At 47.9% G+C, this 26,406-nt stretch overlaps 1 protein-coding gene across 2 annotated transcripts in view; it reads left to right on the forward strand.

Annotated features, from left to right (window-relative positions):
- LOC100274607 (beta-galactosidase 15) overlaps positions 1 to 26,406 on the forward strand; it is a 64,428-nt gene that overhangs the window by 13,191 nt on the left and 24,831 nt on the right. For both annotated transcript variants that reach the window (XM_008676212.4, XM_008676211.4), the window contains 5 exons: positions 8,604 to 8,709; positions 18,772 to 18,859; positions 18,964 to 19,088; positions 23,027 to 23,224; positions 24,136 to 24,365. In XM_008676212.4, the coding sequence (XP_008674434.1) occupies positions 8,604 to 8,709; positions 18,772 to 18,859; positions 18,964 to 19,088; positions 23,027 to 23,224; positions 24,136 to 24,365 (747 nt within the window). The remainder of the gene's footprint in view (positions 1 to 8,603; positions 8,710 to 18,771; positions 18,860 to 18,963; positions 19,089 to 23,026; positions 23,225 to 24,135; positions 24,366 to 26,406) is intronic.

Consider the following 26,406-nt stretch of genomic DNA (forward strand, 5'->3'; position numbering starts at 1 on the left):
GGACTGCAGACAGACTGGAAAAAAGAGGACTAAATCATCCTCCTAGATGCCCTCTTTGTGACCAAGAGCCTGAAACCATCGACCATCTTTTGGTTTCTTGTAGCTTTTCCAGATTATATTGGTACATCACTCTTCGGAAATTCGGGCTCCACATTCTTGCCCCTATCCAAGATGACACAAACTTCCTGCAGTGGTGGAAACGTATTGCTGATATTGTGTCAGGCATGACCAAGAAGGGGGTAAATTCACTTTTGATTCTGGGAGCCTGGATGATCTGGAAGTTCAGAAACGGAGTGGTGTTTGACGGGTCCCCCCCCAATATCACTACACTATTAGAGGCCACTGCTGAGGAAAGGGAGAAATGGATGGTTGCAGGAGCTAAGGGTCTTTCCTTTTTAGCTGCTCCCAGTACCAATGCCTGAGATAAGTTGTATCTTTTAGTTGTGTATGGATTGTTTCCTTTATGCTTGTTTCTGGCCTCCATAAGGAGGTCCTGTATTCGGGTCCTTTTCCGACCCTATTTCTTCTTACTTAATAAAATGAGGCGCAGTTCTCCTGCGTTTTTCGAGAAAAAATGGGGGCGACAAGTGAAGTAGTTGGGCGTCGAGCAGGCATCGACCCATGGATATTGGTTCGTTGAGGCCGGTGCACATAGACCGAACCGAACCAGCTAGTTGGCGGGACCGGTGCAACAGGTGGGGGCGACGTTTGTAGACATGCCCAATTGACTAGCAACACTGATGCAACAGTAGGTGCTGGCGCAGGGGCTGCTGCAGCATGTGTAGCACGAATGGTCCGAACAACAATGGTAGAGGAGGGATGGTGTTGGGCGGAGGCCGAACACGCCCTCGTTTTAAGATGACGAAGACCCTACTTTCCCATCGATTGTCTTTGTAGGTCCATCGGTGGAGGGACTCCAATTAAAGAGGCCTCCTATAGGGCGGGCCGACACATTGAGGGGCCGCGTCGAGCGGCGGCCGGGCGACCAAGACTTCGCTACGCCCCGGAAATGAGGCCCGTGTCACCCTTCGCCACGCTCCTGAAGCCGAGCCCTCGTTCACCCTTTATTTAGCCAGGCCGGTCGAAGGATAGCTGGCGCGAAGGCTTCGAGGATATCGGTGAAGGCTACATGTCGATCAGCCAGATATCGGTCCACCGGGCGACGCGCCCAGAGGCCCACATGTCAGCGTAGCGTGCGAGTGAGTAGTCTAGTACGATGTTGTAATTACTCCGTTACAAGAAATATCCCCTGGATATAGTTGGTGGTCGGGGGTAGTGTCGTACTTTGGACCACCTACCCCCGGGCCTATAAATACCCCCGTCCCGTAGCGGGATGGGACACGCATAACGAGAAGCTACAATTCCCACCAACCATCTTGTCGCTCTCTCGTGCTCTCCATCTGTCACCGAGTGTTTGCGGATGCTCAATGCCCATGGAGGACAGAGTGACCACGTTGGAGACGACGAGGGGAGCCGCAACATCATTAGTAACAAGAAAATAAAAAAGGCGATGAGGAAGAGACCACCATGAAGGGGAAGGTCTATTCGCCAAAGACGACATGGCGGGAGATGATGACATGACGAGTGGCAAGGTCGAGGCAACGATATTCTTCGTGAGATGAAGGATAGCTGATGAAGAAAGTCTTGGATCTAGAAGCAAGTTTATTAGGGGAAGTGGCAAAGATGTTAGAGAGCACGGGCAACCAAAAACTCTAAGATGTGTGAGGTTTGGTTGCGTGCGATGGGGAATCTCAAAGGGTATGTGATTGTGGATGGTGGAGGGGCACCTATTGAGGAGGTAGGTGGCGGTTGCTAGGCCTCGACCGAACTATGGGGCGGCATGGAGGCATGAAGGAGAAAGGTGCAGATGGAGTTAAGTGCGCAGAGTATGCGTTTAGCTTCGCCATTCTGAGCGATGGTGTAATGGCAGGATAATCGTAATAGGGTGCCATGAGAAGCAAGGAAGGAGTTGGTGGCATTGATGCATTTTACCAAATTCTCTACTATTATCAGCCTGAGAACACTTGATGGCCGAGTTGAACTGGGTACAAATGAACTGAAAGAAGTTAGTGATTAGCTATTGCACTTCAGACTTGTGTTGCATGGAAACGTCCAAGAAAAATGAGTAAAATCATCTAGAATGACAAGATAGTAAAGACAACCCGAAATACTAGGAACTGGAGAAGTCCATACTTCACAATGGAGGAGCTCGAAGGGATGGGAAGTGCATGAGTTCGAAATAGCAAAAGGTAACCACATACGTTCACTAGGTTGGCAGGAGCACTATTCGCCTAAATGGTTTTCTAGCTTGTTTAAACACCCATGCAAACGCTACACAGTGGTATGTCATTTTAGTTTAATCGGACGTTTACCCTGTTTAATTGGCTGTGTAACACTTTTAATGGTCTGTTTAGCCTGATTAATGGCTAAACGGTAGGTGATCGACTGTTCATTGTTTAACATTTAGGATAACTTTGGACATGAATGGCAAATAGAGCAATGTATTTTATTACAAGAGTTGACTCTGATATTCTGTAGGGTAGCTAAGGTAGCTGGTGCGGGGTGACCAAGACGCTGGTGCCACAACGGAGGGGACGATGAGGTGGGCATGAGCAACTACAGTGATAGGAAAGGTGTAGAGATCGTCATCACTAGCATAGCGAAGCATCTCACGTTGGTCTGAAGATCCTTAACAGAGAAACCAAAGGGATCATAGAAACCAAAGGGGTCAAATTCAATGGAGCAAAGGTTTTCGCGAGTAAACTGACGAACAAACAACAGATTATGAACGAGAGAGGGGATGTCAAGAACATTGCCACGATGAAAAGTAGAGGATGAAGTTGGAAGAAGGGAGTGGCCCTTGGCAAGAATAGGAAGGGAGTTGCCATTGCTAACAATAATGGAAGAGTGGGAGGGAGAAAAGCGAGGGAGGACTACCATCCGATGATTACATGTGGGAGGTGGCGCCAGTGTTGAGGACCTAGGGGCTGTTGCAGGGCAGCCTCTAGACCAGATGGGTCTTGGCTAGGGGAGGGCGCTTGCTGCTGCCGCCTACGGGCATGCTGACTAGCCCCCACCTTTATGTGGTCGGAGATGCCTGGGACCAAGCAAATGCGGCGTTGGCTTGGCGAAAAGGCTTGAGAGACATGCAGAATGTGGGCGCACCATTGGTCTACGACGGATTGGTCGCCGAGATGGTGATGGATGAAATGATGCAGTCCGACGACCAAGGCTGGAGAGGAGTGCTGACGGGTGTGTGTGTGTGGGGTGGGGTGGGTTGTGTGGAGGGCGTAGAGGAGTAGGCGTCCAAGGGAGGGGAGGTGGCACTAGAGGAAGGGGGGGGGTCAGCGGCTGGTGGGCTGGGGCAGCAAGATGAAAACCTAGACTCTTGATATCAGGTACAAAGATAGACGGGAAACACCACACACCCTTAGGTAGGGGTTGACCATATATATAGGACCAATATGGCTTGGAGTACAAGACATTTACAAATCTAAAAGATATGTTTAGATACAATCCTGAACGACCTCTATCAAAGCCTTATAAAGGTGTTTGTTATAGTTGTGGTCAACTGGGGGCACAAAGCTAGTGACAATAAAGGACATTCATTTTGATTGTGTCCTGGTTGATTATGGTGCCCAGATGAAAGCGTGGAGTTAAGATCCTTCTTATTTCTTGCTTGCTTAACTCAAGTGAATGCTGAGTGTTGGATACTTGATTTCAATCCTATGAAGGCATTGAAAATCAAGGCAACACAAGTTAAATATGAGGTATTGGTATTTAACTTCATATTATTGTCTGAAATTATGATGTATTGGTATTTTTCCTGTGTTGTTTAAAACTACGTTTAAACAAAGTTTAAACGTTTAAAAGTCAAAATTTGACCCATGAGCGTTCCAACGTTTTACCGTTTTAATAACCTTGGGTTGGAGTCTAACAAAGAGCACAAAAGAACAAAACTAAATATCAGATCAGAGCACACGTGTGGAGTGCTACTGTAGTGGACGCACCGTGCGTGTGAGGCTGAGAGCTTATGGTAGCAGCCCAACAGGGAGGAGACAGAGAGCTTACATCTCTGTGATGGAGCCGCTGTCCGCTGTTGAATCTTGGAGTCCTAGGGATAGAGCTGCCGACCAATTCGACACTTATGGATGCATGAAGCAGGGGCCATGAGCCGGAAATGAGTTATTTGGAACGGTGATCTCTTGAAGACAAGGCTTCGTAAAATTAGTACTCCCATCGTAGCATTTGCACTTATAGTATTATAACATCCGTTTGTTTGTTTTTTGTTACCGCGTACTGGTTTAACCATCGTCGAGTGTCATCAGCCGAAAACGACTGAAGGGTGCCCGTTTTCTTTCGTTCAAGAACTGCTCTCTGTTACTCATAACAGATCGAACCCCCTTTCTTCATTCGGTCATTCGGTTGGCATCGTCCTGCGCTCGTACCTAGGGTTCCTCCGACGAGAAGTCCACCAGTGTACTTTACTCCCCCCCCCCCCCCCCCCCCCGACACACTTTCTCGGCTTAGCACAACAGGTAGCCTAAATAAGGTTTTCTATAGGTGCAAAATTTGGACAGAGAAAGCCAGAAAGGCGACAAATTTATGGGAGCTATTTCCTTTGAGCCATAGAAAAGGTTGTGGAAGTCGTGGGCTCCCACTAAATGCACATTTTTCCTTTAGTTTTTTTTTGATAATGGAAAAATCATCCGACCTTGGCCTCAAATGAGGTTACGGCCATTTATTACAAGAGACGGTAGCATATTGCCAAAACTCCTCCTATGACCACATCAGAGAACCCAAACTAGCCAAACCAAAGAACTTCAGCTACCGAACCACAGCTACTACATAGTTACACGCAACGCAGACCCCTATCCAAAATTGCTGAAGAACTGTAGTAGCACCCTCTCCACATTACGACATGAAGACTTTATTAACTCTTGGTCCTCCCTTCTAGGCTGAAGCTGGGACCAGAAGTGGCACCAATATGTTGCTCTGAAGGTTACCTGCACACATGATTTAGGAGATGAATTATTGAACACCACATCATTCCTACTTAACCAAATAGCCCAACAAATTGCTGATGCAACGGTTAATAGTAAGTTGCGAACTCTGGGAAGCCTCCCACTCGCCCAAACTCCAAACAAATCATTAACATCTCGAGGAGGTCTCAACCCCGTGCTTATCTGAATCAACCGCCAAATGAATGACGCATACAAACAACTGAAAAACAGGTGCTTTATTGTCTCCGGTCTGCTACAAAAGCAACATATATTATTACCATTCCAATGCCTCCTAGCCAAGTTATCCTTTGTTAATGTTACCCCTCTTTTGAGGTACCACATAAAAATCTTAATTTTCAGAGGAAGCCTAAGTTTCCAGAGGTCCTTATTATGCATCCCCATCCCATTGTTGAGAGATGCCAGATACAGAGACTTAACCGTAAACATCCCGTTGGCGGTCAAGTTCCATCTGAACGAGTCCCTGTTTGAATTCAATTCGGTATGCGCTACAAGTGAGACCAAATGAAACCATTGGACCCTCAACTGTTGAGCCAAACCCCTACGAAAGGATATATTTAAGGGCACCGTGGAGAATACACAGACAACAATTGAGTTCTTCCTCCTCGCTAGGTTATAAAGAGACGGAAAACAAAGTTTTAACGTTCCCGACCCAAGCCAGTCATTGTGATGGAACCTCCCAAGTCATTAGGCCCACCTACAGTTGTCCTTGTCCAACGGACCTCAGACAACCCTGTAGGTGCCCCTAAATCACTTGACAAGTTCGGTATCTGCTTTTCTTACCTTTCCCAAGAGCGTTTCACCCGTCACGCAGACATTACAAATCATCGGAGATACGAAAATGCGGAAGCGATTACATAAACTTACCTTTATTTTAAAAGTAAGACAAAGTTATATATTACAGACCAGGATATAATTAACTGAGTGCAGAGTATTAATATAACAGAACCAAGGGAGGCAAAACCCCCTCCCGATAAGTCTTTAAACAAAAGTTTTTATGGAGGAACCCTTCCTCCCGCAGCTTTACTCTTGGTTTTCTTCTTTTGAGACCACCTTGGAACAGAAACAACAAAAGTTTGTTGCTTCCTCACCTAAAAACAATAGGGAATAAAACCCTGAGTATGGAATTACTCAGCAAGACTTACCCGACTAAAGAAAAGACTCTCAAGGGTATGCTGGTTTAAGGGAGTCAAGGTAAGGCTTATCAATAATCAATGACTCTGTTTGCAGAAATGCTTACTAAAGTGGATCCTTAAAAATCCAATTTTAATTTGTCAGGTTAAGTAAGATTACCTGCAACTAGAGTTCTTTCTACCCTAGTTCAAACACTTGACCTGCACTAGCCAATTTACTAAGGAAGTGGTTTTCCAAGTGCAGGTCAAGTGTTTGAAGGTTTTCCAAGTGCAAGTCAAGTGTTTGAACTAGGGTAGAAAGAACTCTAGTTGCAGGTAATCTTACTTAACCTGACAAATTAAAATTGGATTTTTAAGGATCCACTTTAGTAAGCATTTCTGCAAACAGAGTCATTGATTATTGATAAGCCTTACCTTGACTCCCTTAAACCAGCATACCTTTGAGAGTCTTTTCTTTAGTCGGGTAAGTCTTGCTGAGTAATTCCATACTCAGGGTTTTATTCCCTATTGTTTTTAGGTGAGGAAGCAACAAACTTTTGTTGTTTCTGTTCCAAGGTGGTCTCAAAAGAAGAAAACCAGGAGTAAAGCCGCGGGAGGAAGGGTTCCTCCATAAAAACTTTTGTTTAAAGACTTATCGGGAGGGGTTTTTGCCTCCCTTGGTTCTGTTATATTAATACTCTGCACTCAGTTAATTATATCCTGGTCTGTAATATATAACTTTGTCTTACTTTTAAAATAAAGGTAAGTTTATGTAATCGCTTCCGCATTTTCGTATCTCCGATGATTTGTAATGTCTGCGTGACGGGTGAAACGCTCTTGGGAAAGGTAAGAAAAGCAGATACCGAACTTGTCAAGTGATTCAGGGGCACCTACAGGGTGTCTGAGGTCCGTTGGACAAGGACAACTGTAGGTGGGCCTAATGACTTGGGAGGTTCCGTCATAGTCATCCTCCCAGAAACGCACCTGGGACCCATCATGAATCACAAAGGTTCCTTTACTAATGAATGTGTCCTTAAGTTTCATAAGGCCACTCCAGAAGTGTGAATCTGTGGCCCTACGCTGCGCCTGGGATAAGGTTCGATTGGCCAGATATTTACGTCTCAATAATGATTGCCACATCCCTTCTTCATTGAGAAGTTCATACAACCATTTGCTTAAGAGACATTTATTATGAACCTCTAAATTCAAAATGCCTTGCCCGCCAACCTCCTTAGGTTGACAAATTATATCCCATCTAGCCAGCCTATATTTTTTCTTATGGCCAATAAATGTTGGACTGTTGATAGGCTTGAAAGAAAAGGATTGCCGCACTCAGTGGTATGTCCTTTATGTGACCAAGAACATGAAACTATCCTGCACCTCTTATCTACTTGCACTTTTACTAGACAGTTTTGGCATAGTATCTTTTCACATATGAGGATGGGCCATCTCACTCCTGATAGAGATGATAGGTCCTTTGCTGTGTGGTGGGGCAATGTGCATAGAAAAGTGCACAAACGAATAAGAAAGGGTATTCATAGTGACATAGTACCATCATTTTGGGGCCCTGGTGCTTATGGCTCCATCGCAACAGAGCTGTTTTTGATGGAACAAGACCTTCCTTGGGCACAATTCAAAGAATGTTTATGGAAGAAGTGGAGTATTGGTCTTCCTGCTGCATTTAACATGGTCAGGGCTATTTCAAGTGCTTAGTGATGTGGCAGTTGGGGCCGTCTTATTGCAGCATGAGATGAGGATAGAGTTTCCTTATTGCTTGCTGTTTTGGTCTAGTGTTTTTCTTGTGTTTTTTGCCTTGTTTGGGCATTGTACTATGGTCCATTTTGGACCTTTCTTTCTCTTAATATAATGATGCGCAGCTCTCCTGCGCGTTCGAAAAAAAAGAAAAAAGAAAGGAGACATACTTCCTTACAGAAAACACATCAGCAGAAGGACTTTGTCCTCTGAGAAAAACAGCAGCAGGCTACTCCAATAAGGTGCTGCTCCTTTCTTTTGTCGGTTGAAAAAAATAGCAGCAGGGTACTCCAATAACCTGCTGCTCCTTTGTTTTCTCGGCCGAGAAAAACAACAGCAGGGAGATTTGTAAACATGTACTTGAGAGATGACTGCATTCTCAGACCAACACAAGAGTTAACCTGTCAACCATATGACAACAGCAAATTTGAACAAAACACTGCAATACATAAGACCAGTGAACAGATCAGGTTGCATACAGCAGTAGCAAAAGTGCAAAACACCTGATGGTCTTATGTATCTTGTGTAAAATATGGACAGACAAACAAGACATGAACGCTGCCAGAAAACAAAACACTAGTAGCAGTTGCAATCGATCATTCTTTGAAAACAGGGTTGTCTTTTCTGAAGCTGATTTAAACAAATTCCTTCTATAACCATCATATTTAGTATAGTTATTACCTGTAAACTATGACCTTACAGCATATCACATGTATAGGTATGCCGACTGGGGCGAATCATTGCCACATAGGCCTGCTCAAGACAGTGCTTTTGCTGTTGCTCGTTTTTATCAACGTGGTGGAAGCTTACAAAATTATTACATGGTAAGAGCTAAGATATCTCGGAACTTAAATTTATAGACCTTTTTTCTTTTCCATTCCCTAATTTATCAATCCAATTATCTGTCTTCAAATATCTTAATTTCTTTTCCAGTATTCACACTTGAGGCAAAAGGTTATTCAGTCATTAACTCACTTAGGGCTCATAGAATCGCTTTATATGCAGCATGCACTGGTTGGGAAAAAACATGCTGAACCAATTAATTCACAGATGGCCTATGTGAAATGAGGATCAAAACTAACTGTTCTCATTGTTCCTCCATATTCTGTGTAGAATGACTAGCTATATTCAGCTAGTACATCAGAGTAAAAGGGAAAAAATCCATGCTGATTCAATAAAGCCTCAGATGTCCATATGTAAACTGAAGTTCAGAACTAACTGTCACTTTCTGTTCCTCAATTATTCTTCTGCACATGTATCCTGTTATGAATAGCACTCATTCAATATGAGGGCACTGGGCCCGAATATATACACAGCTACATTATAGAGACTATGTACAAGGACTCTATGAGAATACAAAAAGGACACATGCATAGGCATCTAACACCACCCTCAAATTCAAGGTGGATTAAACACACTGAGTTTGAAGAGATAAAACCTATGTTGAGCTCTGGTCTACACCTCTGTAAAGAAATCAGCTAACTGAAGCTTTGAAGGCACAGAGAGAAGATCAATCACATCATATTGAACTATGCATGCATGTAATATGCATCAACACCTATATGTTTAATAAGCTCATGCTTGACTGGATCACGAGCAATACCAATTGCAATTGTAATGTCCGTCAAAAGAGGAGTCGACATAGAAGCAAAAACACCAAAATCTGCAAGCAGCCACCATAACCAAGTCACCTCTGTCATCACAAGAGCCATTCAATCTGCTTCTTAGTCTTCCAAGCAATAAGAGAGCTACGAAGAAAAACACAATATGCAGAAAGAGATCGACGATCAGAGGAATAGCTATGCCCAACACAGCTCCAACTGTCGGCCCTCCTCTCTATGCCTGCCTTTTGCAAGTTCGGGTGTCCACTTGGATCACCCCCTACAGTTCCTTCTTCTGATATCATACCAACCTCTACTTCTTTCACGACCGCCCACCCGGTTCAGCTGCGGACTTTGGTCGGGTGGGTGGGATCATAAGTCCCTTGCTAACTCGTTTAGCACAACGACTCTGACTCCTCCCACTGTCACTAACTGGGCAGCCGACTCTGGTGCCTCCTACCACACCACTCTGGGCGCTGGTATACTCTTTTCCCATGCCGTCCACCCTTTCCACCCTTCTTCAATCATTGTCGTCAATGGTAACTTTCTTCTAGTCACCTCAGTAGGTGATTTGGCTTTTTGTGGTTCTTTCTGCCTCAAGAACGTTCTTGTTGCCCCTAATATTATCCAAAATTTGTTATCTGTTCGTCAGTTTGCTATTGACAATTTTTGTTCTATAGAGTTTGACCTTTTGGTTTGTCTGTGAAGGATTTTGCCACCCAACGTCTTCTCGCATGATGTGATAGCTCCAATCCTTTGTACACTATGCGACTTCCTGCTTCCGCTACATCACCATCTTCATTGGCGCCGCATGCCCTGACTACTACTGCTCGCTCCAGCAATTGGCATCATCGACTTGGTCATCCTAGTCCTGACGTGTTGTCCAAGCTCTCTTGTAGTTTAGTCGTCTCTTGTACTAGGGGCACTCATGAGCATCTATGCCACGCCTGTCAGCTAGGTCGTCATGTTAGACTTCCCTTCCCTAGCTCCTCTCAAGTTGCACATGCTTTTGATCTTATTCACCGTGATTTGTTGACCTCTCCTCTTGTTAGTGTTTTGGATATAAGTATTATTTGTGGTTCTTGATGATTGCTCTCATTACTCGTGGACTTCACCTTTGCACTTCAAATCCGATATGTTTACCACCCTTAATCATTTCTTCGCTTGAGTTTCCACTCAGTTCGGTCACACTACCAAGGTTGTTCAGTGCGACAATGGGGGAGAGTTCGATAGCTTTGTCTCGTTCCTTCTTCTTTCTCCATGGTGTTCGACTTTGCATGTCTTTCTCCTAGAATGGCAAGGCTGAGCGCATGATTCGCACCACCAACAACATTTTGCGCTTTTTGCTCTTTGAGGCCTGTGAGAGAGTTGGAAGCGTGTGTTTGTATATTGATGATGATAGACAGTACATGTACAAGTATATATATAGGGGAGGAAGGTGAGAGGTAAAAGGAAGCCTTCTACACCTAAGGAAAGATCTAGAGTACAATCAGATCCTCAATCATAGTGATTGAGATCCTCCCCTAATTCTCTCTATCTATATCAGAGACAACACTTCCATATAGGGCGGCCGGCATATCTGCCAGGCGTCAGCCAGGATACACTTTCTAACACCCCCCCGCAGTGTTAGCGTCCGTGGAGCGAACGGTAAGACTGGTCCGAAATTCAGTGAAAACTGCTGATGGTAAGCCTTTGGTGAAGATGTCGGCGTACTGGGAAGTCGTCGGGACATGTAGCACGCGAACAACACCGAGGGCGACCTTGTCCCGGACGAAGTGAAGGTCAATTTCCACATGCTTGGTACGCTGATGCTGAACAGGATTGGAGGACATATAAACAGCACTGATGTTGTCACAATATACCAATGAGGACTTGGGAAGAGGAACATGAAGTTCTGTCAACAACTGTCGTAACCAGGATACTTCAGCAACTGCATTGGCAACAGCGCGGTACTCGGCTTCGGCACTGGAGCGGGAGACCGTGTTCTGGCGCTTTGAAGACCAAGAGACGAGGTTAGCACCGAGGAAGACAGCATAACCAGAAGTAGACCTCCTAGTGTCTGGACAACCAGCCCAATCAGCATCAGAGTAAACCACAAGTTCCATTTGCGAAGAGGAACTGAGGTGAAGGCCCAACTGAAGAGTGCCTTGGATATAGCGCAGGATGCGCTTGAGAGCAGCCAAATGAGGTTCCCGAGGATCGTGCATGTGGAGACAGACTTGTTGAACAGCATACGCAATATCCGGACGGGTGAAGGTGAGGTACTGTAATGCGCCTGCAAGACTGCGGAATTCCGTGGGATCGGAGACAGGGTCACCGTCGGCTGAAAGTTTGGGGTTGATATCAACAGGGGTTGTACAGGGTTTGCAGTTACTCATACCAGCTCGCTCAAGTATCTCAATCATATACTGGCGCTGAGAAAGAGTGATGCCAGAGGCAGACTGTTGAACATGCATGCCCAGGAAGTGATGATGAGGACCAAGATCCTTTAGTGAAAATTCCTGTTGGAGAGCAGTAATAGTGCGCCGTAGAAGGGGCATGGACGAAGCAGTTAACACAATGTCATCCACGTAAACGAGAAGGTAAATCACATCTGTACCCTTGTGGTAGACGAATAATGAAGTGTCAGTCTTGGCCTCAACAAATCCAATTTGAATCAAGTGGGAAGCGAATCTACTGTACCAGGCACGAGGGGCCTGTTTGAGGCCATAAAGTGACCGATTGAGACGGCACACATAATCAGGATGAGTGGAATCTTCAAAACCGGTGGGCTGAACACAGTAAACAGTCTCTGACAAGGTCCCCTGAAGGAAAGCATTGTTGACATCCAGCTGGTGAATCGGCCATTTGTGCGAGAGAGCCAGGGAAAGAACGGTTCGGAGTGTAGCTGGCTTGACCACTGGACTGAAAGTTTCTGAAAAATCAATACCAGGGCGCTGAGTGAAACCCCGAAGAACCCATCGTGCCTTGTAGCGCTCAAGAGAACCATCAGCTTTGAACTTGTGTTTGAAAACCCACTTGCCAGTCACAACATTGCAATTCGGTGGGCGAGGCAGAAGGTCCCAAGTGTGGTTACCAATAAGAGCAGAATATTCTTGTTCCATGGCGGAGCGCCAATTGGAGTCAGTAAGAGCTGCTCGATATGTCCTCGGAATGGGGGACAAGGCAGCGGCTTCAAAAAGAGCGGGGAATCGAAGACCACTCTTGCCACGGGTTGTCATCCTGTGGTGGTTGACCACTGGATCGACAGGAACTGCACCAGTAGGAATAGGGGGTGCAGTGGCGGTCGTCGGAGAAGGTGCTGGAGCAGTAGTAGGGGGCGGGCGTCGAGAGTATACCCATCCGCAGAAACGATCAACAGGAGCTGTCGTTCTATGGACGTCAGGCACGACAGATGACCCAGGCGGCAGTATTGTTGGTGACGATGCGCCTGGGAGACCAGCCATCCGGTCAGGAGACTGGAGCATCGGAACAGATGGCGGTACCGGCCCTAGCGGAGGGCGGGTGGGGCCAGCTGGCGCGACAGGTGGCTAAAATGCCACCTCTGAGGGAGCGAGTGGCACAGCCGGCGAAGAAGCCACCGGTGGGGGTGGTGGTGTCATACGAGTACCTGAAAAAGAAGACACGGGCGACAGTCCAAAAGGAGCTGCAACCGGGTTAGAGTAATCATCAAGAAAGTCGAAGGCCGCTGGTGGGGGTGGATTGGAAGCCTCAGAAAAGGGAAACGAGGTTTCATCAAAAACCACATGACGGGAGATAATGGTACGATTGGATTGGCGATCAAAGCATAGGTAACCTTTGTGGTGGGGGGAATAGCCAAGGAAGACACAAAGGGTTGAGCGAGGGGATAATTTATGTGGAGTGGTGGCAGAAAGGTTGGGGTAGCATTTGCAGCCAAAAACGCGAAGGTGCTCATAGGATGGGTTGTGGCCGAAGAGAGCAAAGTGTGGTGTAGGGAGTGCGAGTGTTTTGGTGGGTAGTATGTTGAGGAGATATGTTGCGGTCCCAAGAGCCGCAGCCCAAAAACTGGGGGGAACACTGGATTGAAAGAGGAGGGTGCAGATGATATTGTTGATGGAACGGATGACACGTTCAGCCTTACCATTTTGAGCTGAAGTGTAGGGGCAAGACATGCGCAGATGGACTCCATGGGATGAGAAAAAGGTGCGGGCTTGAAGGTTGTCAAATTCGCGACCATTGTCGCACTGGATGCTCTGGATAGGGACACCAAACTGCGTACGAACGTAGGCAAAGAAATTGGTTAGGGTGGAAAGGGTGTCAGATTTGAGACGTAAAGGAAAGGTCCATAAATAGTGAGACCAGTCATCCAAGATAACAAGGTAATATTTGTGGCCAGACACACTAGTGATGGGTGAGGTCCAGAGATCACAGTGAATTAACTGAAAATTACAGGTGGCGCTGGAGGAAGAAGTAGGAAATGGTAGACGGACATGTCGTCCGAGTTGACAAGCATGACAAGGATGAATACTAGTATTTTTATTACAAGAAATTGCGGATGACTGCGCTAAATGTGATAAAACGGCGTGACCGGGATGTCCAAGTCGTTGGTGCCATAGGGTAGATGCAAGAAGAGCAGAGGCCGGGAACCGCAGGGGGTATAGTGGACCAGAGCTGTTACATCTGAAGATCTCGCGCCGAGTGGGTAGATCCTTCACAGAGCAGCCAAAAGGATCAAATTCAACAGAGCAATTATTATCAGTGGTAAATTGACGGACAGAAATCAGATCCTTAATGAGGGAGGGGGAAACTAAAACATTGTGAAGAGAAAGATTATAGGGAAGACGGGTGGTGCCAGTGGAGGTAACAGGGATTAGATGACCGTTGCCAACGACAATATGAGCAGGAAGATGCTGGGAAGAGGGGGGATGAGATATTATACCAGCGTCAGATGTCATGTGACTGGAGGCACCAGTATCAAAATGCCACTCTTGTTGAGGCGGCTGCTGAAGAGTGACAGTTTGGAAGTTGGCAGCGAGGGTGTGTTGATCCCAGACGGGTGCAGGCGTAGAAGGATCGGCGTAGGCAGGGGGCGGCCCATATGCTGCAGCGGGAACTGCCCACTGACCAGGAGTGCCGGCGACGAAGGCATGCGGTGGTGGGGGCGAGGCAGCAGGTGGACGAGGAGTCGAAGGTGGACGTTGGCTAGGCCACATGTAGATGGCCCCCATCCAAGGGTTGTAGTAGTTGTAGTTGGAAGATGGTGCAGGACCAATGATGCCGCTGCTGCTGTGGCTGGAGGTTCTACCACCGCGCTTGCCTCGTTGTCCGGAGGAGGAGCCATGACCGGAACCGCCCCCGGAATGGTGGGAGGGAGGGCGCTGATGTGAAGAGCGCCCAACGGGAGCAGTGGGTGTAGGTGACTTGGAGCTGCCGTTCTCGCCAGGTGGTGTAGTAACAACAGCGAGGGCTGCTGCAGGAGCAGCATTGGTCATGGTGAGTTCCTCGAGAGTAAGATCATCGCGGACCTGCAAAAAAGTGGGGAGAGGAGAGGTGCGACGGAGGTGAAGGCCGAGCGCTTGAAAGCATTCGTTGAGGCCGCGAATGATGTTGAGGACAAGGGTCTTGTCGGAGACCGGCTCGCCAAGATCGCGAAGATCTTCGGCAAGCTTTTTGTAGCGGCGGCAATAATCAGCAGCGGAGAGGTCGCCCTGAGTGAAGGAGCGGAAAGCTTGGTCGGCGTATAGGGTGCGCGTCGTGCGGTTCCCAAGAAATTGGGACTCGATGGCGAGCCACAGGACGCGAGCAGATGCACCACGCTCGGAGATTGTATCAGCGAGGTTGTCGGTGATGGAGCCGTTGAGCCAAGACAGAACAACGACGTTCATGCGAGTCCAGTCGGGCGAGTGGTGGACAACATCGGAAAGCACGTGGCAGTCCAGAGAGAATTTGGTGAGGGTTAGGAGGAAGGACTCACACCACCGAGAGTAGAAGGTAGAGTTGACGTCGAGGAGGAGTGGGACGAGGGCCCGGATGTTCTGCACGGCGACGGCTTGAGCGTGCAGATTGAGAAGAGCAACCGCTTCGTGTTGGAGAAGAGCAACCGCTTCGTGTTGGAGAAGAGCGGCAGAAAGCTGGGCGACGGAGTCAGCACCAGTGCCGTCGGAGGTGATGTCATTGATGGGGGGAGAGAGGGCCGCCGCTGCGCGCTCGTGAGCTGCACGGGCGAGAGCCGCGCGGATGCGGGCGTCGGCGGCGTCGCGCTCGCGCTGGGCGAGGGCGGCGTCCTGCTTTGCGGCAGCGGCGCGAGCCAAAGCCGCCTCACGGGCAGCCAGGGCCGCGCGCTCAGAGTCGGCAGAGGCGTCGTCGTCAGAGTCGGTGATGACCGGAGAGGTGGGCTGGAGGTCGGCCATGGGGAGAAGCAGCGCCGTAGAAGAGGCGCGCTGGGGTGGAGGGCAGGAATCAGGACCTAGGCGGCTGATACCATGTGAGAGAGTTGGAAGCGTGTGTTTGTATATTGATGATGATAGACAGTACATGTACAAGTATATATATAGGGGAGGAAGGTGAGAGGTAAAAGGAAGCCTTCTACACCTAAGGAAAGATCTAGAGTACAATCAGATCCTCAATCATAGTGATTGAGATCCTCCCCTAATCCTCTCTATCTATATCAGAGACAACACTTCCATATAGGGCGGCCGGCATATCTGCCAGGCGTCAGCCAGGATACACTTTCTAACAAGGCCTTTGTCCTGCTTGCTAATGGGTTGAGTCTCCATACTACCACCTACTTAGTTGCCTTTCCACCACGGCGATCAATGCTCCCACCCTCACTTCGTCTTGTTTGGCACCACTCCTACCTACGAGCACCTTTGTATCTTCATATGTGCATGCTATCCTAACATTTTCATCACAACATATCACAAACTTGCCCCTCGCTTGACCTGCTATATCTTTCTTGGGTACTCTGATCATAAGGGTACCAGTGTCTTGATCTCTTTACCCATCGCCTGTTGATCTTGCGACACATCCTTTTCGACGAGTATGATTTTTTCCGGTGCCTCCGACCTTGCCCCTTGTGTCCTTGGAGTCATCGACCGTGTCACACACGGCCCTGGCATCACCGACCACACCACTTGGGGCCCTGGCCTTCCCTACCTTGTTTCGTGCGACCCCAACGTCCCCTGTTACACCTCAAACGTGCTTTGTGTGTCACCTTCTGCCTCGACTCGCTTCGCCACACCCGTGCATGCCAACCAACGTCGTGCACTGGAGGGTATCCTGACCTGCTCTCCGGTCGAGCTGTCGATGTACCACCCTTCTATACCTCACCGCGATCCCCATAACGTCCATCCAATGGTGACTGGCTCAACAGGTTGTTGGGGTTCTTTGAGGTGTTGACCGCCTTGTACTTTCCTTGACCACCTCCCCGTTGGCCTCCCAAGTACCATTCTCTGTCCATCCCATCCTTGCTGATTCTCACTGGCGTCACGCTATGGAGGAAGAGTACGAGGCTCTCCTCAACAATTATACCTAGGACTTGGTGCCGTGTCGCTTTGGTAGCAACGTAGTGACCAACAAGTGGGTTTGGACTCCTAAGAGGAAGGTTGGTGTCTAGATAGATACAAGGCTTGGAGGGTCGTCCTTGGTTCCACTCATCCCGGTGTCGACCACAACAAGACTTTCAATCCTATGGTGAAGTCGGCGATTGTCCGCACAGCTCTGTCACTGGCCTTGTCGTGGTCTTGGTCGGTCCATCACCTGGACGTCAAGAATGCCTTTCTCCATGGCACCCTGACTGAGAACGTGTATTGCAGTCAGTTGTACGGTTTTGTCGACTCAACTCATCTAGGTATGGTCTGTAAACTCAACAAGTCGCTATATGTTGTGAAGCAGACATGCTATGCTTGATATAACTGGCTTGCTTCCTTTCTGCTTTCATTGAGTTTCACCGAGGCTAATTTGGACACCTCACTCTTCATTTACCAAAGACGCACATGCACTGTGTACCTCCTTTATGTCCACAATATTGTTCTTACAACCTCCAGTATGGCAGTCTTGCAACACACTATTTCAACAGTTAGGCCTCTAGTAGTAGTATTTTTCTTTATTTTTGTTTTCCTGTCTAGATGGATCTTTTTGTTTATTGCCGTTTTTTGCCACCGTAAGGTGGTCTTCCCTGGATGTTCGGTCTATTTTTAGACCTCTAGTTCTATCCTCTTAATATATTCAAATGCGCAGTTCTCCTGCGCATTTTAGAAAAAAAAATTGCAACACGAGATCTGGACCACCTTCTCCATTTATTGGGTATTGCAATTAAGCATTGCACTGATACATTGTTCCTTCAGCAGCAACAATATACTCTGGATCTACTTGAGCGTGTCGGCATGGTGGACTGTAATCTGTGTGCCACTCTAGTGGTTGCTCTGGCGAAGGTTTCCTTTGTCGTTGGTGCTCCGGTCAATGACCCTACCGCTTACCGTAGCCTTGCGGCGACCCCTCAATACCTCACCTTCACCAGACCGAACATCTCCCATGCTGTTTAGCAGGTGTCTCCACATGTATGATCCGTGGGAGCCGCATCTTACCATTGTGAAGCGGATTCTCCGGTACCTTCGAGGCATTCTTGACTACGACCTTTTCTGACGGTCGTTGTTGACCGAGCTCATCTACACCATGCTGACTAGGTCGATTACCTAGACACACATAGGGTCCACCTTTGGTTACATCGTTTCCTTGGGGGTAATCTTGTTCCTGGTCATCGAAGCGACAACATGTGGTCTCCTGCTCGAGCGTCGAGGCCGAATATCACAAAGTGAGGTGTCTGCTCTGCTAGCTTCTATAGGAGCTCAAAAGCCCCCTCACTAGGAGTGCCCTTGTCTACGGGTGAACTTCGACAAATGGTCATGAAGTTGAGCGTCGCCATGCCAAAGAAGCCGACTACAAAGATGTGTAGAGCGGAGCCGCAAGGCGGCAGGGTAGGGCCACCAAGCGGCCTGAGAGAGGAGCGATTAGTAAAAGAGAGGAAAAACTCTATCCCTATTTTTTGGCTTTGTATACCATGTTCTGAATAGCACTCATATTTAATATGAGGGCACTAGGCTCGAATATACTAATACAAGATAGAGACGGTGTACAACAAGGACTCTGTATATGTGACCAAATACAACATGGACACATGCATAGGCATCTAATGTATCCAAATACTATGTAATCTGCATTTTGTATGTATATTAATCTCATTAATTTATTTAAAATTTGAAATGTAGAAGCTTGATTTTGATGCTTTTTAATGTTCAGATCTGAGTGTACTTCATTTCTTTGCAGTATTTTGGTGGAACCAATTTTGAGCGGACAGCTGGTGGTCCACTTCAGATAACTAGCTATGATTATGATGCACCAATTGACGAATACGGTATGTACAAATCTGGGCAATCTCTGCTTTGGATGTATCAGTTACTTCACTGTTCACTGTTCATCAGAGAAGCCTGAGTAGAATCCATAACTTGCGATATTCAGGTATCTTAAGACAACCTAAGTGGGGGCATTTGAAAGACCTACATGCAGCTATTAAACTTTGTGAATCAGCTCTTACTGCAGTAGATGGTTCACCTCATTATGTAAAATTAGGGCCCATGCAGGAGGTTCGTACCGATTTATTTATAATGCAAACAATCTACATTTTTGTCCATCTACTTCAATTTTGCATCTACAATAATGGTTTTCATTTCTGTTCATGTTTTTAACTACGCATTGGCCTGTAAAAAAAACCTCAGGCGGGGAGAGAAAGACCGCCCTCCTAAGAAGAGATCGAAACATGTCCCCGGCCGAGAAAATCTCCGAACTCTGGCCTCCCATCACTAGCGGGCCATCACCGCCCATTTTGCAACGGCCCAGCCGGAGGGTGGCGCGCAGAATGTAACCCGGGAAGGGCGGGGCACATCGAGGGGATTTTTTTAACCAAGCCCAAAATTTTCCCCCGAGGGGGGATCGAACCCTGGACCTGGAGGTGCTACTCGGAAGTCTTAACCATTACGCTAGAGGCCCTTTCGCGTATTGGCCTGTATCTGCACAACTTCCCAAAGTTCATATATAAACTTGCCTTAAATTAATGGGATGAAAGATAGAAATTGATTCCATAGTTCTTCATGCTATATTTCTGCTCAATAACTTGTAGTACGTCCTTCGACTCGCTCCTCTACCGTAGAACTGCATCAAATAAGTATCTCTCCCATGTGGCCAACAACGGTATACAAGTATATTTTGTATGTAGCATTATTAACTTAATTGATCTGTCTCTAAACTGTGATTTTTAGAATGGATTTCAATTCCAAGGATCCAAATGGGGCCTAATCAAACTTCACTGGTTCCATTTAATTAGAGGCCATCTTAAGAGGCCATCATAAATGTACAGGTGGAACATTATGTAATTCTCAATTCAGCAGTGTATAAATCAAATTTAATTGAAATTAATGTTAAACATCTCAACTTAATTAGAACACTCAAATAACGTGTTGATATTAAAAAAACATTTGGAACTTAGATTTTGGAAATTTAAAAAGTTAATTTGACCTAGCAGCAACCCACAACTTGGTGCAACTGAGCATATGCCCAATTCGGCCCACTTAGTGGCCCAGTCTGCCAACCCTAAGGGCTAGTTTGGGAGTCCAAATACCGGAGGGAATTGGAGGGGCTAAAATCCCCTCCTTATTCAAAATTGTATAAGGAGAGAATTTTAGCCCCTCCAATCCCCTTCGGTTTTGTGGCTCCCAAACTAGCCCTAAAGTTGGAATGAGAGGAAGCCCCAACCCTAATCCAGGGTTGGGTGAGTCCGTGAGTGTTATATAGATCGGTTAGGTGGGCCAAGCCCATTACACAGGGTAGTCAGGTAAATATAAGAGGGCACAAGCCAAACCCTAAACAGGAGTCTAACACCCCCCGTAGTCTCAATTCTATCCTGTACAGATGTTAAGACTGGATCGAAACTTAGTGAATGCAGTCGACAACAACCCCTTGGTGAATATGTCATCAGCGAACTGCGACATGGTCGGGACGCTGAGAACGCGAACATCACAGGTGGAGACACGCTCGTGGACGAAGTGAAGGTCGATCTTCATGTGCTTCATGCGCTGATGTTGTACGGGGTTGTGGAGAGGTAGACCGCACTGACGTTGTCACAGTTGACGAGGGTGGAGCGCTCGAGGGGGCTGTGGAGCTCCTGGAGAAGCTGGCGGAGCCAAAAGCTCTCGGCCACACCGTTGGCCACAACACAATACTTGGCCTTAGCACTGGAGCAGGAGATGACGGGCTGCCGCTTCGCGACCCAGGAGACGAGATTGGCGCCCAGGAACACGGCGTAACCAGAAGTGGACTAGCGCGTGTCGAGGCAACCAACCTAGTCAGCGTTGGTGTAGACCACGAGCTTCGACGTCGATGAGGGTCGAAGGAGTAGGCCGTAGTCGATGGAGCCACGGAGATAGCGAAGGATCCGCTTGAGAGCGGTGAGGTGGGGTTACTGTGGGGTGTTCATGTTAAAAGGCACTGTTGGACGACGTAGGCAATGTCGGGTCGGGAGAAAGTCAGGTACTGGAGAGCGCCGGTGAGGCTCCGGTTGGCCATCGCGTCAGCGACCGGGGCCTGTCGTCCTTAGAGAGCTTTGCTTGAGTGTCGACAGGCATGGAGCAGGGCTTGCAATCGGACGTGCCAGCCCGCTCCAGGATGTCGAGAACATACTGGCGCTGGTGGAGGAAGAGACCCTAAGGCCGTCGCTCGGCGGTGATCTCGAGGAAGTGGTGTAGAGGCCCTAGGCCCTTCATCGTGAAGTCACACTGAAGAGCGACGACCGTGCGCTGAAGAAGAGCAGCACTGGACGTCGTGAGCACGATGTCGTTGACGTAAAGCAGGAGGTAGTCGTCGTCGTGTAGATGAACAGGGATGTGTCTGACTTGGCCTCGACGAAGTCGAGGGAGGTCAAGTAGGAGGCGAAGTGACTATACCAGACCTGCGACACCTGCTTGAGGTCGTACAGGGAGCGGTTCAGTCGGCAGACTAGTTCCGGGCGAGCGGTGTCAACGAAGCCAGTGGGCTGTGTCAAAGTGCCATGGAGGAAGGCATTCTTGACATCGAGCTGATGGTCCGTCCAGTCCCGGGGAGGGCGAGGGAGAGGACAGCCCGAACGGTAGCGAACTTGATGACGGGGCTGAAGGTCTCGTCGTAGTCCACTACGGGGCGCTTGGTGAAGCCCCGAAGGACCCAACGAGCCTTGTAGCGGTCAAGCGAGCCATCCGAGGTGAGCTTGTGGCAGAAAAGCCACTTGCCAGTAACCATGTTGGTGCCTGGTGGATGCGGCACCAGGTCCCAAGTGTGGTTGGCCAGCAAGGGTGCGCACTCCTCCATAGCGCGACGCCAGTGGGGATCGGTGAGGACACGGTGACAGTCAGGACCAGCCGGTCGATGGGGCGAAGAACTCTGGCCGAGCAACGAGTCACCATCGGGTGAACGTGGCCAGTGTCACGATAGATGGCGACCGGGTGGTATACCGGTGGCTCGGCACAGGAACGAACCGGCAGGGCGGCAGGTACCGATGGAGTGGTCCGCATGCGACGGTGGTAAACGCGGGCGGGGTTGGCGAAGCGTGCCAGATGGGGCGCAGGCGAAGGCGGTGGGGCTGCACCTGTCAATGGGGCCGCGCACGACGCAGGCTGGAGCGGCGAGGCCGCGCTCGTTGATGGGGTCACGCATGGCACAAACGAAAATGGCGGGGCCGCTCGTTGACAGGTTGCGCATGGCGTAGGCAGTGTCGATGGGGCCACGCAGAAGAGAGACGTCGACACAATCGACATCAAGGAGGGAATCGAGGTAGGGGGTTTAGGGTTTGGGAGATTGCGGCGGTGGCACGACCAAGGTTCGACGCGGGTGGGCCGCATTGGGGAGGGGTCTGGTGGCGGCAGGGAGGAGCTGCAGTGGCCGGCCGGAGGTGAGGAAGAGGTCTGGCGGCGCAGTGCTGCTCCATGGAGAGGGGCGGCGTGGATCCGAGGCAGCAGCGCAGCTGCACGACAGAGGGGTGGCGCGGGCAGAGCGCGCCACCGAGCGCAAAGAGGGGGGGGGGGGGTGGGCAGTGAGGGATGGAGCCCGACGGTTGTGGGGTGGGAGGAAGGGAGAGAGAAAACTGGCTGCTCTGTTACCAAATTGGAATGTGAGGAAACCCCAACCCTAATCCAGGGTTGGGTGAGTGTTATATAGATCAGTTAGGTGGGTCAAGCCCATTACACTGGGGTAGTCAGTTAAATACAAGAGGCACAAGCCAAACCCTAAACATGAGTCTAACACCTAATGCTTTGCTGTTTTCAGCGTTTGATCTTGGATGGATGGTCAGTAATCAACCACTCCTAATGATGCTCATATAAAAACTGGTTGATCATGGCGAGATCTTATTTGTTGGATCGGGACCTGACAGTTGTGCCATTACTTGTGTCTCAAGTAGATCACGGGATTAGCCTGAGATCACCTTCCAACATTCAGATGTATTCCATCCATGCACCATGAAAATACTGATGCATTTGCTTATTCTTGTTTGATCCAGGCACATGTGTATTCCAGTGAAAATGTCCACACAAATGGAAGCATTTCAGGAAATTCACAGTTTTGCTCAGCTTTTCTTGCCAACATTGATGAACATAAATATGCTTCAGTCTGGATTTTTGGAAAATCTTATAGTCTACCACCATGGTCTGTGAGCATACTACCAGACTGTGAAACTGTGGCTTTTAATACAGCCAGGGTGAGGGGTCTCTACATGCACATATTATTTCTTATGAGGCTACAGCCTGTGAACAACCGAACTTATTTACACACTGTACATTGGATGGCTGCATTATAGGAGTGGAAACTGGAAAGTATTGACATAGTTTTGTCCAAATTCAGAAACAGAATTTGATAAATTTGCTTTCTGAGTACATGGAAATTCTTTCTATATTTTCTCATAATTGTTGATAAATTTTGTTCTCAAAAAGTTTTGAAGTTTGTTTCTCCTGTGATCCACTTATCCTTCAATGAATATACCCTTCAATTCTCAATTGAAATTGAGAAATATCGAATCGTAAAGCAAAAAAATAACACAGTAGTTATGTTTACATTTGAGAACTGCTGCATAATTCCTGTTTCTGCCAAGCTGATGTTTTCTCTGTTCATGGTCTCTGTCTCTACAGTGTTCTTACAGTTGAACTTTAGAACTTCCATTACTAATATACTTAAGATTTACTAAATGGTCAAAAATATGTTTTCATAGTAATTATATTGATTCAATCTGACTCGACTTGTAAAAACAGTTTGCAGTTAATAATATATATCATAGTTCTATTGTGAAATATTTGGTTTCCTTGATTCCTTATATGCACCCAAATTTGTCAACCATTAGAATTCACCTACAATTTTATTGTTGGAATTGTTACAGTAGATGGAACCTATTCTATTATTGAATCCTTGAACGTTGTCTGGGACTGCAAGCTTCTTATTTTCATGCTTTCTCAAGTTGATAACGAGTTGTATTAATAAAGAAATCAAAATAATTGGGTTTGACATCGTTATCTAAAAATGTTCCACTTGAAGACGATAAACATGGGTATACACTTAACAAGAAACTGAACATGTATAGGTGATACATGTTTTAATTGTTTGCTCATATCTTTTCAGGTTGGTACACAAACATCGTTTTTCAATGTCGAATCTGGGTCCCCCAGCTATTCAAGTAGGCATAAACCTAGAATTCTATCCCTTATTGGTGTCCCCTATCTCTCAACTACTTGGTGGACTTTTAAAGAACCTGTTGGCATTTGGGGTGAAGGCATCTTTACTGCTCAGGGGATATTAGAGCACTTAAACGTGACAAAAGACATCTCTGACTACCTTTCATATACTACCAGGTGAATGTTATCCTATATGCTGTTCAAAAAAGTTTGTTACATCAGCCCCGATTGAGAACCATCTGTGCATGTCTTTATTAACTAGATAATGCTTAGTTCATTTGACATTCCACCAATGATTTCAAGTCGTCTGACTAATCGCGATTAGTCGGGCAAGTCGGTTTTGTTGATGCAACCAGGAATTACGACCCGATCTGCTCGACTAATCATCCGGTCGTCCGACTAATCGTCGACTAAGCGCGATTAGTCGTCTAATTTGGGTGGGGATGACTAGGATCTGTTTTTGCGGTGGACTCCTGGTTGGGCCCAATTTGGGTGGGAACGACTAATGGGCTGGTAATAGGGCCCATTAGTGTTAGGGTTATAGTAAAACTGGCTGCTACCCTCTGCCCCTCTCCCTGTCCTACCAGCGACTGTTTGATTCCAGCAGCTGCCCTCTTCTTGTTCCTCAACGGCGGCTGCCCTCTCCTTGTTCCTCAATGGTTGCTGCCTCCTTGGCGGTGGCGGTGGCCAGCAGCCTGCACAGCGGCAAGATGAGTACATCGTCTGAAGGTACCTTTAATCGCTGCACTCCTCTGTGATCTGTTCCCCTCTTGAATTCCCCTATGTTCATCTCTCTGTTCATTGCTGCACCCATCTGTTCATCTCTGCAGTCTGCACAGCAGCCTGCACAGCCCTCAATTTCTTTCATTCTTTCATTCTTTGTGTTAGTGACTGGTATGACTGATGTTCTGAAATCTGAATTCTGAATTGTCCAGTTCCAGTATTCAATGTTCATATTTGCTATGTTTGGTATTGCCTCCTATGTGTTATGTTGCTATATATATTTCTACTATATTTATAAGTGGGAAAATCTTCGTGCGTCCTGTGCGTCCCTCTCGCGAGCGACCGTGCGAGCGCCCGAAATCGTGGAATGGAATAAATAGCAGAAAGAGCGCGTGTATGAAGACTCGAACTCGCCTCCTCCTAGCTCTAAACATTTGGTGCCTACCACCAGAACACATGTTTGTTTGTGTTTATAAAGGAGTGATATGTTAAATATACATATACTAATATTTGGAAAATAAAAAATATAATCATATTTGAATAAATATTCTAATTAAGCAAGGTCCACCTATATGATATATTTTTTCGTGAACGCGCAGGAGAGCTGCGCATCATTAAATTAAGAGAAGAAACAGTCCCAAATGGACCAAAGTACAATGGCACAAAAGGCCAAACACAAGACCACCAAACCCTGACCAAACACAAGACCACCAAATCTGCTACGCACAGGAATGCAGCTTCCTTTTGCGCGTGGAAACAGCAGCACGCAATCTGCGCGTGGAAACAGCAGCGCGCAAAAGGACAGCAGCACAAGTGCAAGCAGGCCACACACCCACACAACTGTTCTTCACTAAGCCCCCAGTAGAACCCTTGATCTGAAAATTGCAGCACCAGGACCCAAATCCTCAAGATGTCTAGCACCGGCAAGCCTCCAACACTCAAACTCATCCAGAAAAACTGATTTTCTTGACGTCGAGCTGGTGAACTGGCCAGGAGCGAGCGAGGGCCAGTGAGAGCACCGTGTGGACGGTGGCCGACTTCACAACCGGGCTGAAGGTCTCATCGTAGTCGACTCTGGGGCGCTGAGTGAAGCCCGAAGAACCCAGCGAGCCTTGTACCGCTCTAGGGTACCATCGGCTCGCCGCTTGTGCGTCCAGATCCACTTGCTGGTGACGACGTTGGTGCCGGGCGGACGGGGCACCAGATCCCACGTCTGGTTGGCGACGAGCGCCGCGTACTCCTCCATCGCCCGACGCCAGTGGGGGTCCAGCAGGGCGGTGCGGACGGAGGAGGGTACCGGAGAAACCTGCGAGTCTCTGGTTGTGGCCGCCAGGACTCGAGGCGGCAGGGTACCAGCCACGTGCCGCGTCACCATCGAGTGGACGTGCCGCAGGTCGCGGTGAAGGAGCGGTGGGTGGTACACCGGCGTCTCGACACGTGCTGCGGGTGGCCGCGGCAGAGGTGTAGGTGTCCCTGGCGAAGACTGGGCCACCGG

The sequence above is a fragment of the Zea mays genome, chromosome 3, assembly GCF_902167145.1.
Source record: "Zea mays cultivar B73 chromosome 3, Zm-B73-REFERENCE-NAM-5.0, whole genome shotgun sequence".
Lineage (NCBI taxonomy): Eukaryota > Viridiplantae > Streptophyta > Magnoliopsida > Poales > Poaceae > Zea > Zea mays.